Source organism: Notolepis coatsorum (assembly GCF_963971535.1).
Source record: "Notolepis coatsorum genome assembly, chromosome: 3".
Taxonomy (NCBI): domain Eukaryota; kingdom Metazoa; phylum Chordata; class Actinopteri; order Aulopiformes; family Paralepididae; genus Notolepis; species Notolepis coatsorum.
Window position 1 is genome coordinate 148453450 of NC_140167.1, and position 18236 is coordinate 148471685.

Here is an 18236-nt window from a genome sequence, read left to right on the forward strand (position 1 = left end):
CACCCCTTCCCAAAATATATAATTGGCGCAAAGTGCCAGGTGTTCGTTCAACCCATGCACAACACAGAGCTTACCTGTAATTTAGCATAGCCTCATAGTGTGGCGAACACACACACACACACACCCTCTCTCTCTCAGTGCGTGAGGTGGAAGGGGCTGTCTCTCGGAGATCAAATTAATGATATGAAGCGGGACCTGCATGACGCTTTTTTCTCTATTCAATAACGTTTACCCTGAGAGATGATTTACAATAAAGTTCTAAAACAGAAAAGTGGGCTACTTAATTATTTTTATTAACAAGTCAATTATTCATTCGAATATAGAATATTCAACAGTTACTGCACACTACATCACCCCTGAGTAGAACATGGAAAGCCAAACTTTCCGCCACTGTACCAAAAACCCGTACCGAACCGTGATTTCAAAACTGAGGTACGTACCGAACCGTGGTTTTTGTGTACCGTTACACCCCTACTACGTATGTACAGTAGTACATGTAGCATTTCAAATCAGAGAAAAGTGCACCATTTTATTCAAGATGTATGGACCTTACTGCTCGGGTATGTAGTGTGTGTGAGTCAGTCAGTCAGTCAGTCAGTCAGTCAGTCAGTCAGTCAGTCAGTGAGTGAGTGAGTGAGTGAGTGAGTGAGTGAGTGAGTGAGTGAGTGAGTCCACAGATACGCGTGTGTGCATGTAAAGTGTGTACTGCGAGTCATCTTATATTCAATGTGTGCGAATGCAAATACACACACATGTATGATTTTAGGTCAACACGTGTCATTTGTACTTTGAAGCCAGCTTGAGTGCCTGGCAGCCAAAACAGAACAGAGAAGAGAAAGGGGGGGGGGGGGGGGGGGGGTAATCTTCCACTGAGAATGAAATGCATTCCTCGTAGCCTTACATACTTATGTCATATGACACATACAACTTGCTTCATAATGTTGACCATTCCCAAAAACAGCTATGGAGACACAATGCACATTAAATGTTATGGCCTTCGCCGTCCATCCAAAATACAGCGGAAGGGCTTGTGTTTTTTGGATGGTGTGAAATCACTTGTAAAAAAAGTCACTATCACTACACGTGTGTTTGACAGCACATTTGGCAGTAAATTTAGAAGATCTATGGTTTACTGAGCAGGACAAACAAAAATAAACAAATAAAAGAGACACTAATGGACATGTTAACACTTTGAGCGTCACTCACGGCTTTTCTCGGGTTTACGACCCGACCATTGAATGCCACGTCACGGCTATTCTCGGGTGTTTATTTTTATTTTTTTTATTAGCGATCTGAAATCATATTGCATCACGCGAGCCTACCGTTGGAGATCCAGGGACCGCCGGCGATCAGATGTGGAAAAAAGCGCCCCCTATCGTCTCCCAGATGGTAAATCACCCTTTTGGAATGGACTCAATGAAAGTGAATGGGAGAACGGATTTCTGACTCCACATTTTACTTCTCACTGATGCAGCCGGGGTCTACCAGAGTTCATTCTGGAGCCTCTGAGCCACGGCGAATATGGGTTATACTGTACACACGATGGATCAATACATTTATCGATTTTTTTCTAATGGTGATCGGAAATTGGAATAAACCATTTGGATACCATCTGACCTCAGGTAAGGAATCTATGTTATCAGTGTTAGGATAATCAGACTCGTTTTCACAGAGATATAAGCGTTTATGTGATATGTGATATAGCTGTTTTGACTGTAAAAGCCATGAGGAAATAACAGCAGCGATTATCAGCGCACGGCACGAGCGTGCGTGCGCACACATATACTATCGATCATCTAGCGTTTATTTGAAAACGATTCATAAATAGGCCGACAAATGACAACGTTCTGGAATATTCCAGTAAAAGGCGTTTATCATAGAATGGGTTGTTTTCCCCCGGAAAACGGGTGATTTTCAAAATGCTATCAAACGGAAATTAAGCGATAAAAATACAATCTGCCTTGCCAATGTTGACTGGAAAATGAGTCTTTGATAAGCGACGGGCAGATTAGACACATAGCCATAATTTAAAACATAGATTAGGCGATATTAACGTTAACATTGGCCGTGGACCGTGGCATTCAAGGGGGTAAAAAGGAAAACACGGCCGGCGCTCAAAGTGTTAAGAGTCACTAAATGGGTTTTTCTACAGAGGGTTTTCAAGGAGGGGGGGGGGGGGGGGGGGGGGGGGGGGGTTGAGGTATGAGATATGGAAAAGGAAGAAAGAATTACCAACGTCATTTTGACCTGCAGCAGCAGTCATAATTTCCCTCAGATCCTAAGTCTGTAAAATATGCGACAACATACAGTACAAAAAACAGCAGCAACAACGGTTATGACCGCTATCATTGGCTTGGTAATCTGACCAGAAGCTTGACATTGTATTTAAAAGGTAGAATCTGTAATGTCATCAAGCAGCGACCTCCAGGCAAAATATGACAACATGGTAGTGCACTTTGGTTAAAATGTTTGCCTAATGTTTGGATTGGATTTCAGTGGGTGTAGGGGTTGCTACTGCTGGCCACACCTCAGGCTCTACCAAGAGAAATCTGGAGAAATTCATAGTATAATAAGTTACTGAACTCAAACCTACATGTCAGACCAAAAAAAAAGTAAACAAAGCGTAATACCAAGCGGGCTCTTATGCCTAGAAATCGCCGTTTGACAGCATTACAGATTATAACTTTAAAAACAAACAAGAAATACTGTACCGACACACTGATGAAAATGTGGAACCGGAAGAGAGTGCAAATACACCTTACTGCCTTGACAGTTAAAAAATTTTTTTTGCATGGCCTCAGTATTTTACTTAAAATGTTATATATTTTTTTCATATCGTCCAAGTAGGTACAAGCTGAGAGGTTGGAACAACAAGAGGTAAGGAAAGAAAGAAGGGGGGGGGATCTGTGTACTGTCCTTTCATGTTCAACCATTTCAATGATGAACACTTGCCATCTTTAAACAAAGACAGGTCTGTGTGGATCTAACCGGTTATTTGCGGTGCAGTCATGATGTAAGCGTGTGGTTGTCTGTACCGTGTGTATTCACGCGTGTAGGTCATAGCTCCCTGATGTCTGAACACTGAATTACTACGTCAAACTTGACGGCAGACGTGATTTATGCACACGGTCCATTGTTAACAAAGGTGATAACATAATCCAGATGCCTTTATATTGCTGTGACTGACAGTGACAGGGTTCGAAATGTACACTAGTCAAGTCAACGCTTAAGTGTCGGCAAGGCTTTCAATTCTCTCATTGCAGGTAGCCAACCTGCGTTTTGATCATTATATTCCATTTTGGGAAACTCCTTCGGCTTCCAAGACACTAAATTGACCAGTGAGTGACTCTTTCCACTTGTAGATGTGCTCCGCTTGAGGTGGCACATCAATAACAATAATATACTACGAGTCAAAATCCAGAAAGAATAGCCTCATACCTCAAAGTGCCTCTCCATGCATGCAATGGCCGATTCTCTCATTGCAGGTAGCCAACCTGCGTTTGATCATTATATTCCATTTTGGGAAACTCCTTCGGCTTCCAAGACACTAAATTGACCAGTGAGTGACTCTTTCCACTTGTAGATGTGCTCCGCTTGAGGTGGCACATCAATAACAATAATATACTATGAGTCAAAATCCAGAAAGAATAGCCTCATACCTCAAAGTGCCTCTCCATGCATGCAATGGCCGACTGTGCCATTTAGCATTTACATAGGCTTTCATTCCTTCCCGTCAGGTCTCCCTTAAATGCAAATTCTGATTTGCTCAAGCATTTCTAACAATGACACAAGTGAGATCACAATGAAGACGATCTGGACTCACAGTAAAAACTCTGTTTTGATTCAGACAACAACACATAAGACTAAAAGACTAAGTACAAAATACCATACAGCTGCAGCAATAGTGATGGCTCAATATAAGCAAGCTGCAGCATATGTGTAATCCAACAAAGTACAACCCCCCCCACACACAAAACATAGATCTGTGAGGTATAAGTTACACCTTTAAGAGGTTGCCTACTTTAGTTCTTGTGTGAGGAAATAGTTTTGACCCTCTTACCCTAAAGGACTAAATGAATAGCAACAAGGCTAACGGCAGAGATTTAATGGGATCCATGGTTTCATGAAGCCTGGCTCTGCTTAGACTAATTTAAGCTAATCATTATAATCTGGCTATAGGTGATATTGTGAGCTACAACATAGTCATTGATCTGGAGAAGTACATAGAAAAGCAACCTCATCGTCTGCAGTGGTTAATGTGTAGCTCAGTGGGTAGAACACGGCACCAAGATTAGGAGTTGATTTCCACCAGGGCTGGTCAACCATGTCAGAAATGTTCCCACTCATGCTACTGTGAATGAATGAGAGAGATGAATGAATGAGAACTTTATTTAACAGATGCAGAATGGGTACAATACAGTACGGCTCAATACATACAATTGTTAAGGGGATGCAGACCTGAGAAAGACGTTTGTCTTGTTTCCATCAGGGTCCCCCATTTTCAATTCATATAGACATATATGACATACATGACATACAGATAGTCAGTACTGCTACATCTATACATTTATGACATACCAGATTTGCAAATACAGTACTGTTTGTGATACAGAAGGAGTCAAGAAAAGGGAGTATATACATTTGACGTAGAAACTGTACATTGGAGGAGGTTGGGTGGGGGGGGTTGGGTACATTGGGATATTGACAACCATACTGGGTAATTTACATTGGAGGTGGTTGGGGGGGGGGGGGGGGGGGCGGGGGGCACACTGTATAAACAAGTAACACTGTACATTGAGGGGGGGGGGGGGAGGAGACACTGTACAAACAAACACAATTGTACATTGAACTATTGACAAAACCATACTAGGTAAATGACTGTACATTGGAGGGGGTTGGGTTAGGATATTTACAGGGGCCAGTGTTGAATTGCAGTCTCCCGTAGGTGTCCCTTGAGAGAGGTTTTGAAAGTGGGTAGTGATCCACATTCCTTTACAGCTTTGGGTAGGGCGTTCCACATTGATGTGGCATAATTGCAAAACGTGTTTAGTCCCTTATTTGAGCCGAATCTGGGTTTAACATGATTTGTGGAGCTCCCTCTGGTGTTGTGATCGTGGTATTCACTGACCTTTGGGAAGTATGTTGACATGTACATGGGTACCTTGGTCGTGTAGTGTATCTTGTAGACCAGGCCCATTGCAAGTTGTTGTACTCTGTCGTCTACTCTAAGCCATCCTAGGTTGTCAAAGTGGGCAGGGGTGAGGTGGGTTCTAGGAGTAAGGTCAAGCAGTAGTCTGACCAGTTTGTTTTGAGATGTTTGTAATTTTGTTTTTAGCGCCTTTGAGGTGCTTTGGTACCATGAGGTGCAAGCATAGTCGTAGTACCCCTGAATGAGTGCTCCTGCCAGAGTCTTCAGGGTGTTCTTGTTTACCAGAGAGGAGATCCGGTACAAGAATCGAGTTCGTTGGTTGACTTTTTTTATTACATTGGATGCCATTTTGTCACAGGAGAGATTAGCCTCTAGGATGGAACCCAGCTAGGTAATTTCATCTTTCCTTGTGACAATATTGTCACCCACTGTAACTGAGAAGCCGTCGGTCTTGCTGAGTTTGTTATTTGAACCGAAGAGAATGGACTCTGTTTTGCCCATGTGTAATGATAGTTTGTTATCAGCGAGCCATATGCTGTAAGGCACATTAGACAAAAGCATCCACTAAGTGGAATATGAAAGATAAAAAGGACCCATGGAAAGGGCTGTTAATCTGTATTGAACAGCACAATAATGCTAAACTCTCATTTAAATGCGATTAAAAACGGGTGAGCTACGGCAGGTAACGCGTCTCAGTCCCGTCTTCACCTGCGTTTGACCAGCCCTCTGGCCCAGGGTTATTTTAGGAAGGGAGAGCGGCCCCACGTCACTATGTGTGCTATGGCTGTTAAGTCCCTCTCAGAGAGGATTAGCACCTGTCTTTAGCCGCCACAGCAGTGGCATGGCATGGACCCAGGCCTCCTAGGGAGCCCTCACTCAGGTCAAGAGTTGCTTTCAGACCAGTGTTGATAAATGTTGTGCTTAAATTATATACATATTTTTTTATTATTATTATTTTTTTTTTTTTAATTGTATTACTTATTCTGTCTGGGTATTACATTATTTTCTTTATTGGCTGCATGCAATATTGATGATACCAGTGACACATCTTTTACTTAAAGGATATGCTGTATTTTCTTTAACCTGGACCCTCATTTTTCATTTGGAGTCTGAGCTGACTGATGGGGATTAAAATCTACGTTTTGACCCAGTATTGAGCGAGCTATCTTAACCCATTCCCTGCCACCACTTTGATCATCTTATACCATTCTCTGCCAGTACTGTAAGTCTATGGAGATGTTCACCTTCTTTGCAGGGCTATAACTTTTTAAATTGTATTGCTAAATTGACATTACTATGGCCCATTCAACATCGATTACCTATCGTTCAGGATGTAGGAACGTTTTACTTTTTCATTCACACGAAAATACAGTCTAGAGTATAAATATGTTTTTATCGTTTTCTGCAGTATTTCCCAGAACGTGAGATATAGGCACAAATGCATAATTAGATCATCAAATGCAGTTTGATACCGATCGACGCTATATTAAAAATTTCAACTGTACATGGTCCTAAGGGTTATGACTGATCATGCGCGGGTGAACGGAGGGGGGGGGGGGGGCGTTTATAATTCCGTGATAGTCGTTAGATGCTTCATGTAGTATGGGTGATATATTGATCAGAGCAGTTTGTATCGAAAATGATAAACAAAAACGCTGAAACTCACGTCAGGCTCCTCGTACCGTTGGGCGATGAGAGTGGAGCAAACAGATCCCAGTTATGTGGTGGGGATCTAGGCGATCCATTTCCGGTTTGTATATTACTAATACACATAATGTAGATTTGATTTGATTTGAAGTCTTTATTTCGAACATGCAATGAATACAACAAACAATAACAAAAAGCAAAACAACTCAATCTGCATGTTCGAAAAGGAGTAGGAAGAAGTATACACTTATTTAATCCTACCCCTTTTCCACTACTCAAATGAGTGTACTATTTTAAACATAAAAAAGAAAAAAAAAATATATATACCGGTATGCAAAACAAAAACTATGTATAAAATAAAATAAAATAGAAAACAAAATAAAAATGTAAACACCCGTGAATATCAAGTCCCTTCCTCATCCCTGTACCTTGTGAACATAATTTCCGTATACATCAGTTTGAATTGTCTCATGTTTGGACATTGCTTTAGCACCACATTTAGACTGTTCCACAGTTTCACTCCACATATAGAGATGCAGTGTTTTCTCATGGTAGTGCGTACGTTTAGCACCTTTAAATTGTGTTCTCCCCTCAGATTATAACCCCCCTCCCTATCAAAGAACAATTCTTGAATGTTTCTTGGAAGTGCATGACTTTTTGCTTTATACATTAATTGTGCCGTTTTAAATTCCACAAGATCATTTAACTTCAATGTCTTTGACTCCAAAAACAATATGTTAGTGTGATCACGATAACCTGCAATGTGAACTATCCTTATGGCCCTTTTTTAGAGTATAAAAAGTGGTTGTAGTGTAGACTTATAATTGTTTCCCCAGACTTCAGCACAGTAATTTAAATATGGTAAAACTAGTGAACAGTAGAGAATGTAGAGTGATTTTCTATCCAGAATGTGCTTTACTTTACTCATGACTGAAATGCTTCGTGAGAGTTTAGATTGGACCTGTTTTATGTGAGGTTTCCAACAGATTATTAGATTATTGAGTTATGGCAAAGATCCATATCCACGGTGTGTGTATTGAGTCCCGGGATGCTAAAACGAGTGGCCGGACGGAATTAGGGGACGGACCGAGCTGCAACGGGCATTTCCGGTTTGGCAACTCGCCGATCAGCCACCAGGTGGCAGTATTGAAGCGTTGCAGAGTTGTGCTGAGTCCATCAGCATCTGACAAGGCTCCGTGAGTGGAATATGAATACCATGGCGAAAATATGAAATTATGATCAGAATCACGTCGTACGCCGTTATTGGCAGAATTCGCATGAACTTGAAACCCGTCATACGACGTTATTGGCGGGAAAAGGGTTAAGCCAGCTGATGCGAACTTGGCTGCAATCTAATGTATTGTGTATGTTTTTTGGCACCGACAGGACTGTCATGAGACGAGTCTAAAGAATCTCGATTGATATCGATCCACTTCTAACCCCTGACCAGAAGTCTCGCTTTCTGTAAACCCTGCAACGGACGGGACAGTCGTTGCATGAAACAGGAGAAAAGACGACATTAGAATAAGCTAGCTTGCTCAATACTGGAACAATTTAAAAAATACTGGAGTTATCCTTTAGACTATCGTCTTGGTGCGGTCATTGTGGGCCTTGCACTCTTTATTGACTGCTTACCATGTTGGAGATTAAAAAAAGAACGTCTACTGTCGCACATATTCTAAAAAGGTCATTCCGCATAAGAGTTTATGCTAAATGCCTTAAAAAAAATTCAGTTGCTATTGCATGTACTTATTTGTGTTTCATTACACGTATGTGTACATGCTTCAACTGTTTCGCCTGTTTTATAGCAAGACTACTATCACCGACATCTAAGAAGAGAGATCCCCCCTTGAACGGCCCTTCTAAGGTTTCTCCCCTCCACATTGCCTGTGGTGCTTTTTTCCTATTGCTAGGTTTTTAGTGAGTTTTTCCTTACCTTCACGTGGGGTATGTCTGGGAGTGTTGCATTCATTTAATTTACATTCCATTTAGGATTTTTTGGTATTTTTGTCTTTGTTTTTCTGATGATGTGATGTTTCTTCTTGACTTGTTTAAATAAGATGTGTCCGGCCCATGGGGATATTAACGTGTGTTGTCGGACCTTACAAATGAATGTGATTTTATTTGATTTAGGGGAGAATTGGGGTGTGGAGAGGGTGCACTAAATCAGTGAGCGGTTACTGTAAACGGCGGAGAGGGTCACTCACTTGTGTTCAACCAGAACTAGGTTAAATATGTAATTACAAACAAAGTCTTATCTACCGCTTTATTCACGTTATCAACCTTGGACGTTTATCTACCTAATAAAAACAGCACCTTGATACCGACCAAAGCACTGGGAACGGAAGTGGGGCGGTTATCATACTAGGGTTTTTTGTATGACACACATAAAACAGAAACAAAGAAATACGTTGTACACAGAAAAAACAAACAAAGTGTTGTTGATTTTACCTTGATCAGTGAAGTACAGACGATAGCGCCGGCGTTCACCATGGGGTTGTGAGGTTTATCTGTGGAAAGGACAAAGATTAAACACAAATGAACACGCTGCGAGGGATCTTGACTCCAGGTGTAAACATTCAGCCGTGCTCCTTGAGGTGCATGGTTTGTTGTCTACAGACAGATCCAACAGTGAGCGCGAACATGGATGTGGTCAAGTCAAAATACATTTTCATATGGAAAGAGAGACCACTGGATATCCTTTCCTACTTCTCCTGAGACAGGTTTCAGATCATTTCCTCAATTATTAAACATATGATAACAGGAACCTCAATATTAACATTATGATAACAGGAACCTCAATATTAACATAACAAGAACTGCGTTTAATAACGCTATGTCAGAACTCTAAGATAAAACAACTCTATTTGCTGCCTTTTCCACAAATTGTATATTAAGCTCTCACTAATAGACAAATGTGGTTTATCTCAGTCATTTTTTGTCCATTGACCCCAAAGGAATTGCCTATTAGTAAGAAAGTTATGGCCTTTGATGAGCACATGGATAAGATACGGTATCTCCAGGATGTTTCTGTTTACAGTTTCACGTCGACGTGGTGGACAGAAGAGGCTGGGTGAAGTCCGACTTTGAAAACATACGGCTTTGTAATGGCTTCAAACAGCGACCTCTAGGCAAAAGAGCTCTGCTTGGTATTGAGCCTGAGATGCCTAGTGCTATTTTTGGTAGAGCTTTGATATTTGATGTTAGGCAGCGATAGTCATAAACACAACTAGATAGGGTTATAATGACTGCATTGGTAGTTACAACAAATAGTTGCAAAGGTTAAGTGGCCATGATGGTTTTTCTTTTACGGAGACCGGTGTTCAATCTGTGTTCAGTCTGTATGTGATATATGGTCATAGTTGGGCCTTAATCACCCACGACTCTCCAAAAGCCTGGGAATAGCCTGCAAGGACAACTATTACATCACCTGACCCCATGCTTCCGCACTGACGTACAATCTCTTTGGTCAAAAACCAAAAGGGCTATCCTGGCTCCTCCACAAGGCCATTCTCAGAAGAGGGTCAGAGTAACGGTGTTGTCAAACAGGCGAGCGTTTATTGGTAGTCAAGCCATGGCCTATACAAGCTTGCAGATATAAATACAGTACCAGTCAAATGTTTACTTTGGACACAACTTCCCATTGAACTTGAAAATGTGGTTCATCTTAGTCATTCACACGAGGCCTTTGATAAGCACATGATGGATAAGATACGGTATCTCCAGGATGTTTCCGTTTACAGTTTCACTTTGACTGTGGTTGACAGAAGAGGCTGGGTGAAGTCCGACCTTGAAAACATGCGTTCCATCAACATGCGGTTTCGTAATGCTTCAAACAGTAACCTCTAGGCAAAAGAGCCCTGCTTGGTATTGCACTGTTGAGCCCGAGATGTGGCCAGCAATAGCAAGCCCTCTATTGGCCAAGCGGTTCTGCTCGTCTAATGTCACAAGTCCATTTGCTTGAGATGTTATTGAAATGTATTGAGTTGCCAAAGTATCACGCAACAGTAGCACTAACCAGTCAGAACGAAGATTACATTTTTTTAATTAAAATATCTGGGTCTGTACTGCTAAATAAATACCACAAAAGTCTCACCATCCTCATCCAAGAAGAGCTTGTTAAAGCGCAAACCGCTGGGTTCCTTCCCTATGAAGCTGTGCACGTACTCCGTGTTGTGGTCGTGCACAGCAATGGCGTACTTCAGAGGCTTCACACAGGACTGCAGACAGAAGGGGACTTTGGTGTCGCCCACGGTGTGTCTGAGGGAAGGTGGACAGAGACGGTTACAACACCAAGGAGGGACACTCCGGTACTACTTCTCAATGCAGATAACCATTACCAAATACTCAACAAAAAATTCTCAAACTAGAATGTTACTGTACATGCGGACTCCAAGTGTGGGAGTCGTATATAGTAGGGATGTCCGATATTACCGGCCTACCGATATTAGCGGCCGATATTGGCATTAAAATGTGGTATCGGAAAATATCAGTATCGGTTTTCAATTTTTTAACATTTCTATAACCTTTATTTATTCAGATTTTATTTATTGTCAAAAGTATGCATAATGTTACGTTAATTCCACAACAAGAGATATGTAATGTTAATTACCTGAAATTATTCAGTTTTTTGGGGGGGGGGGGACCCTGCATATATCGGTATCGGTTGATATCGGTATCGGAAATTAAGAGTTGGACAATATCGGTATATCGGTATCGGTAAAAAAGCCAATATCGAGCATCCCTAGTATATAGATATATACAATTTGGACAATCTCTGGTGATGGCAAGAACTGCTATGGTACTTTAAGCCTGGTATTTGGCCCGTTATCCGTTATCTCTTAAACCTAGGGTCATCTTGAGCACTACAGTTATATGTTCCTAACACAGGTTGGAAAGGGGACCGACAACACTTTCAAACCAAGTAACGTTAGTTATTCTGAATATCTGTACTACTAAATTCTGACATGTTGGCTTTTGGAATCAGATTTCAGTATTAAGAAAAATTGGCTTAGTTGTTCCTCGTCCTTAGGACTTATTCATGTGGAACCAACTTTGGCTTCTTGCCATTTTGGCAATATAAGAAATCAACCTACTCACTACTGCTGCACTTGTCCGATTCCTAAAACCCTAATCTAATCAAAACGAATACTTTAACCTGGTATTTGCTTGGTATCGAATACCAGTGCCTCAAACAAGGTAATTTGGAGTCCTACACATACTTACTGTAATAATTAACATAAGTACAAAACTTCACAACCACAGAAAAAAACAGAACTAATCTGTATTTTGTAATGTAAACACTATGGGAGTATGATAAACATAGCCTTCAGATATGACATCTTCATTTATCAACATCCACCTTATTTATTTAAATTCATACGGTGTCTTTTAATTATCAAAAAGACTGCACCTCCCCCTCCCTCCCCCGTGCTTCTATGACACCTGCATTTCCCCAGGGGGATTAATAAAGGAACATTTTATCTCAGAGATTTAGGCTGCAGGAAATCATAAAACACAAGACGATTGTAGGTGGGTGGCAAGGCATTACTACAGGATAACAAACAAAAACCCTCCATTCTGTTCCAATGAATGAATGAATGAATGAATGTTGCATTTATATAGCGCTTTTCTTGACATTCAAAGTGCTTTACAATGTAGGGTGGCCTCCTTCACCACCACTGTTATCTTTATGGCTCCCTCAGTTAAACAAACACAGCCAACATATAACCACAGAGTGGAATTCCACAGTGTCTGTCAGTAGATATAGTCGAATCTTAATACATATCTTTTTTTAATAATAATCCAACATGCAATCCAAAATGACGCACAGCAATTGGATTAACATGTGATCGGCATCATCCGGCCCTGCTGCTAATGCCTCCTGCCGTCTTACCTCTGGCCATCCACCGTACACAGAGAGACGGCCCACAGGTCCGGGCTGAATTTGGCAAGCTGTGGAATATAGTCAGCAACCTGGGGAGAGAAGAAGATGGCCAGTTTAATCTGTGCAGAACCAGTGCAGGATAATGTTACACTGTTGACGTAGTTTAAGGCTCATGTTTCCAACAGGAACACTGACACCAGGGACATTGAAAAGTATGTTACTGACACAGTAACACCACTGGCACAACACCTTAACCTGAGCTGAATATGTTGAATTCCAGGATCCTGTTGACAGGTGAACAACAGTATAATTGTGCCTCTGGCTCTATACCAGCCTCAAGACTACACTGTTGTGGGAACTTAAATAAATAAATACAATAGCTCCTTTCTCTATTTCATATCGGTTTCCTTTCCAGGAGCCAGCATCTCCATTATATTCCTGACAAATAACTTGCACCAACTACATGCATGCTTCATACTTACTGGACGTAATATATCATTAATATGTAATATGTCACAAGGAATAGGATGAATATATCAAATGTTACATGATGAATAGGATGAATATACCAAATGTTACATGATAAATAGGATAAATATACCAAATGTTACATGATAAAATATTTAAAGTGGGAACTACTTTTTATCTTGCTAAATACGTTTGCTAAATTATGTTTACGCGAGTTAATAGAGTTAATAATATAATAATGAGTCAAACTTCTGGAATCAATACAGATGAGACGTATAAATCTAGTGCAATCCGATGTGAAATTATACTGGTGTTATCCTTTTGCACTTGTAATCTCACATGAGATTAACATTTTGAGATCTGAACATTCTAATGATGGAATTCTGGACAAACGTAAAAAGAAACATGTTTATATCTGAAAGGGTTAAGACTGGCTGGTAACTTCAGGCTTAACCCTGGGAATTCAGTGTCACCATGGTTCGCTTTTTATCTTCTGCTGCCCACTTGACCTGCTCCAGAGCCGGTTCTATTCCAGAGAGGTTCTGTTTGCAGGGCAAACTGTTTTATAAGAGACTACAAACCCACTGGCTTTCCCTGATAATTTTAATAGATGGATTATGGTTTTCTAATCAGCAGCTGACTGAAGACTCTGATGAAAGCAAGCCTTTTAGTTTTTTTTATATTATGACATTTGCAAGCGTATACTTTCAATTTCACTTTGTCATATTAAAGGAATAATGCTAAAGATTGCCAGAATGCCATCATTTGTCACATCTAATCAATAATGTAACTGAATACACAGTTAGCTATGAATATTAATTCTACAAGTTCAAGTTTCAAGTTTCTTTAATAGTTGTCATACAGAAGTACAGAATACTTTTGTACAAAATGCTTCTTACTGTTGCGCTCCAGAGACTGTGCAAGACAAGATAAGTATGAAATAAAATAACATAGAAAAATTAGAAGTAAAAAAATGAGGTCACAGTGTTCAGTTTAGACATATGTACAATGTTCGATGCAGAATAGACGTAGTTACCATACAATATACAATACTGTGCAGTGTACTAATATACAATACTATATAGTGCAAGGCAGAAATGGAAAAATGGGACGAGGTGCAATTTAGGTACAATTCACAGTAGGTGTACGAGTTGTAGTGCAAATCCTTTATCAATAAATATAAAGTGTAAGTGTGTTTGTGTGATCTAAAGTGTGGAGAGTGGGTGCTGCAGTGTGTTGTTTGTTTGAGTGAGTGTGTGCGTGTGGGTGTGTGTGCTGTGTGCATTTGATGGTTGTTGCATAGTGATTATTGTTCGTTTAGCGATTATTGTTCGTTTAGCAGCCTGATGGCCTGGGGATAGAAGCTTCTTCTGAGTCTTTCTGTGCTCGCCTTAAGACTCCGGTATCGCTTGCCTGACCGCAGCAGTTCAAAGAGGCAGTTGTTCGGGTGGCTTGAGTCCTTAATAATTCTCTTAGCCTTCCCCTTGCACCGCTTGTTGTAAATGTTCTGGAGGGTGGGAAGCCCCCCTCCAATTGTGCGTTCGGCTGAACGTGTCACTCTTTGTAGTCTGCTACGGTCTTGTGCAGTGCTATTCCCAAACCAGGAGGTGATGTTGCCGGTCAGGATGCTCTCTATTGTACATGAGTAGAAGTTCCTAAGGATCTTCTGACTGACTTGGAACTTCCTTAGGCGCCTGAGGAAGTAGAGGCGTTGTCGTGCCTTCTTCACAACACTGTCAATGTGTGTGGTCCATGTCAAGTCCTCGGATATGTGGGCTCCGAGGTACTTGAAACTGTTCACTCTCTCAACCGGTGCCCCGTCGATGCTGAGGGGGCTGTAGTCCTTGACCCCCGACCTCCTGAAGTCCACAATCATCTCTTTTGTTTTGCTGACGTTCAGGGAGAGGCAGTTCTCCTGACACCACTGTGACAGGTTCTCTACCTCTTCCAGGTAGGCCCTTTCGTCGTTGGCAGAGATCAGGCCCACCACTACTACATGAAAGTCAAATCTTCTTGTTCCTTAGTGATTAGGCAGAGATGATATGCCCATCTGCTAGGGCTGACCCCTATTAATCGATTAGTCGACTAATCGGTCGAAAGGAGCCGTAGTCGACTGGCCAACCTCTTAGTCGAATATAATTAAAAAAGAAAAGAGGCCTAGAAGCGTGGCTAACGCTAATGGCACGCATACAAGAGGCTAACTGCCTACGAAAACAGGCACAGAGGCACTGAAAGAGGATTTCACCCATCTAATGAACACACTAGACTAGACAAATATCAAGATGTATCCATCAGTGGACCAATTGCATGCTTTTGCAGAGGACAAGAAGCCTTCAGTCGACTCCTTCAGACATTAAGCACCCCCCACAGCCCAAATGGAATGATACAATTTTTTTTTTTTTTTTTTAAATAGTATATATATATTTTTTTTAGGTCGACCAATAGTCGACTAACGGCAAATTTTGGCCAATCCTAGTAGACCATCCAAATCCTTAGTCGGGGACAGCCCTACCATCTGCACACAGTGAGCAATTCATATATCCTTTCTAGTGACCGACACTTGGATTCTCCATTTAAATTCATCATGACTATTTAGCCTACAACATTGTGTTCATCTTGCACATTTCTACTGCAAGACAGGTTCATGTTTGAGAGTAGTCATCTGACATGAACATGAAAATCCTGAACTGACCAACAGAGTTGACTAACCACCATTGTGACACTGGTTATGCGTAACTGTGGTCATGAGGGTCAGTGGAGCCAGCTACCACAAAGATTCCCTGAACTTGTTGAACTCGTTTCCCAGTAGAGGCTCCTGCTCTACTAGGATCATGGATCATGCTTCACACACACACCTGTCCTCCAGACATCTTTTTGGCAACCTCGTACAGCTCATCGATATGGGAGGAGAAGGCCTGGAAGTCGGGGATGACAAACTTCTTGCGAAAGGCCTGAGTGAGCAGGACAATGTTGCTCTGGACACACCTGAGGGACAAACCACGGCAGAAGTTGTGTACTGTGGAACATTTAAAATATAAAGCGTTGTTAGTGTGTCTGCTGCTGTGCGACAGTTTGAGTGCATACATACACACACACACACACACACTAGGGATGCACCGATACAATATTGATATCGGATATCGGTCCCGATATGAATGAATGAATGAAAACTTTATTTAACAGATTGCAGAATTGGTACAATACAGTACGGCTCAATACACACAATTGTTAAGGGGATGCAGACCAGAGAAAGACGTTTGTCTTGTTTACATCAGGGTCCCCCATTTTCATTTCATATTGACATTTAAGACACTCAACATTTATGGCATAGGGACATATAGATTTAGTACTGATACATTTGTGACATACCAGTATACGGTATTCAAATATACAGTACTGTTACTCATAGATCCTGACAGTATATACATATGATGGGGAGGGGACTGTACATTAGGAGGGGGTGGGTGGGTGGGAGAGAAATATACATATACGGCGGGGAGAGAATATATACATGCGGTGGGGAGGAGACTGTCTATTAGGAGGGGGTGGGGGTGGGGGGTTTGGACATTTACGGTGGCCAGTTTCGAATTGCAGCCTCCCGTAGGTGCTCTTTAAGAGCGGTTTTGAATGTGGGTAGGGATTCACATTCCTTTACAGCTTTGGGTAGGGCGTTCCACATTGATGTGGCATAATTGCTAAATGTGTTTAGTCCCTTGTTTGAGCCGAATCTGGGTTTAACATGATTTGTTGAGCTTCCTCTGGTGTTGTGGTCGTGGTATTCACTGACCTTTGGGAAGTATTTTGACATGTACATGACAAATAGCTAGATGGGGTATCGGAGATAATAAAAAATATATATATAATACTGGGGAAAATAGGATTACACCACAGATTTCTGACTTGTAAACTCCTATTGAATGCTTAGAAGGTGGTCAGAACCCACATCAACCAAAACAAGGTTTCTGTGCAAATGCCAATTCCAGGTTACCGTACTTTTCGGACTATAAGCCGCGGCTTTTCCCCCCATTTTTCGACCCTGCGGCTTATATAACGGTGCGGCTTATATGTGACTCGACGTGACCAAACCCGAAAATGTAAAAATCAAAATATAGCTTTTTTGACTGCATTGAAATGTTATTTATCTGTTCCCTTATTTGCTAAACTTAATATAACTTGTAAATGAGTTAATTCTTGTTATTTGTCCGACAGTATTGTGTCCCAATGCTAATTACATATGGTAATTAAACATTAAAACACCTGCGGCTTATAGTCCAGTGCGGCTTATATATGTACACATCATTCAATTTAGCTGCTGCGGCTTATAGTCCGGTGCGGCTTATAGTGCGAAAAGTACGGTAATTTAGAAAGAGAGAGGCATATCTGCATCAGACCTGTGTACTAGGGAATGACAACGTGTTTTTTGGAATTTCCCCGTTCAGACTTGCCTTTTATCCACATAACATGTCATTGTTCTACCCGATCCGACGGTCATTTCCTACGAGCAGGAATGTATATTATGCAACATTTCTTTCAACACCAAGAGAATTCTAACAATCATTGCCTATGACACAATAGTGCATGACATGCAGCTTAGAAAGATCAACAACACTATGACTACATTTCCCACACATGACTTACAATGGCAGATGATGCCAGGAAGGGGAATGTGGGTCTGTCATGGGGCTATCCCATGGCCTATAATGGTTGTCTGACAGTCTTAATTGGTTTAGCCCTGGTCCCCACATGTGGTCATACTACCAAACATTTAGCTTAGGCCTTTGGCATTGTTTGTATATTGTATGTAGGTATATTAGCAAAAACCCATGCACAGAAGATGAAAACATTCTGTTAAATGATAACATGTTATGTTTATTTAAATGATCAAATACCCTGTTTGTCTGTGCTCACACTTGATTGATTGATTGAAAATTGTATTAAATTGCAGAATGGGTACAATACAGTAAGGCTCAATACACAATTGTTAAGGGGATGCAGACCAGAGAAAGACTTTCGTCTTGTTTACATCATGGTGCCCCATTTTCAATTCATCATAACATATGACATACAGGTAGACAGTACTGTTAC

The 18236-nt window shown here is 41.2% G+C and overlaps 1 protein-coding gene across 1 annotated transcript in view; it reads right to left on the minus strand.

Annotated features, from left to right (window-relative positions):
* Nucleotides 1-18236, minus strand: part of LOC311226025 (glutaminase kidney isoform, mitochondrial-like) — a gene marked incomplete at both ends in the record, with an annotated part of 153827 nt that overhangs the window by 82305 nt on the left and 53286 nt on the right. Inside the window, 4 exon segments of the mRNA XM_084311406.1 lie at nt 9248-9306; nt 10893-11056; nt 12693-12772; nt 16007-16136. Of these exon segments, the coding sequence (XP_084167532.1) occupies nt 9248-9306; nt 10893-11056; nt 12693-12772; nt 16007-16136 (433 nt within the window).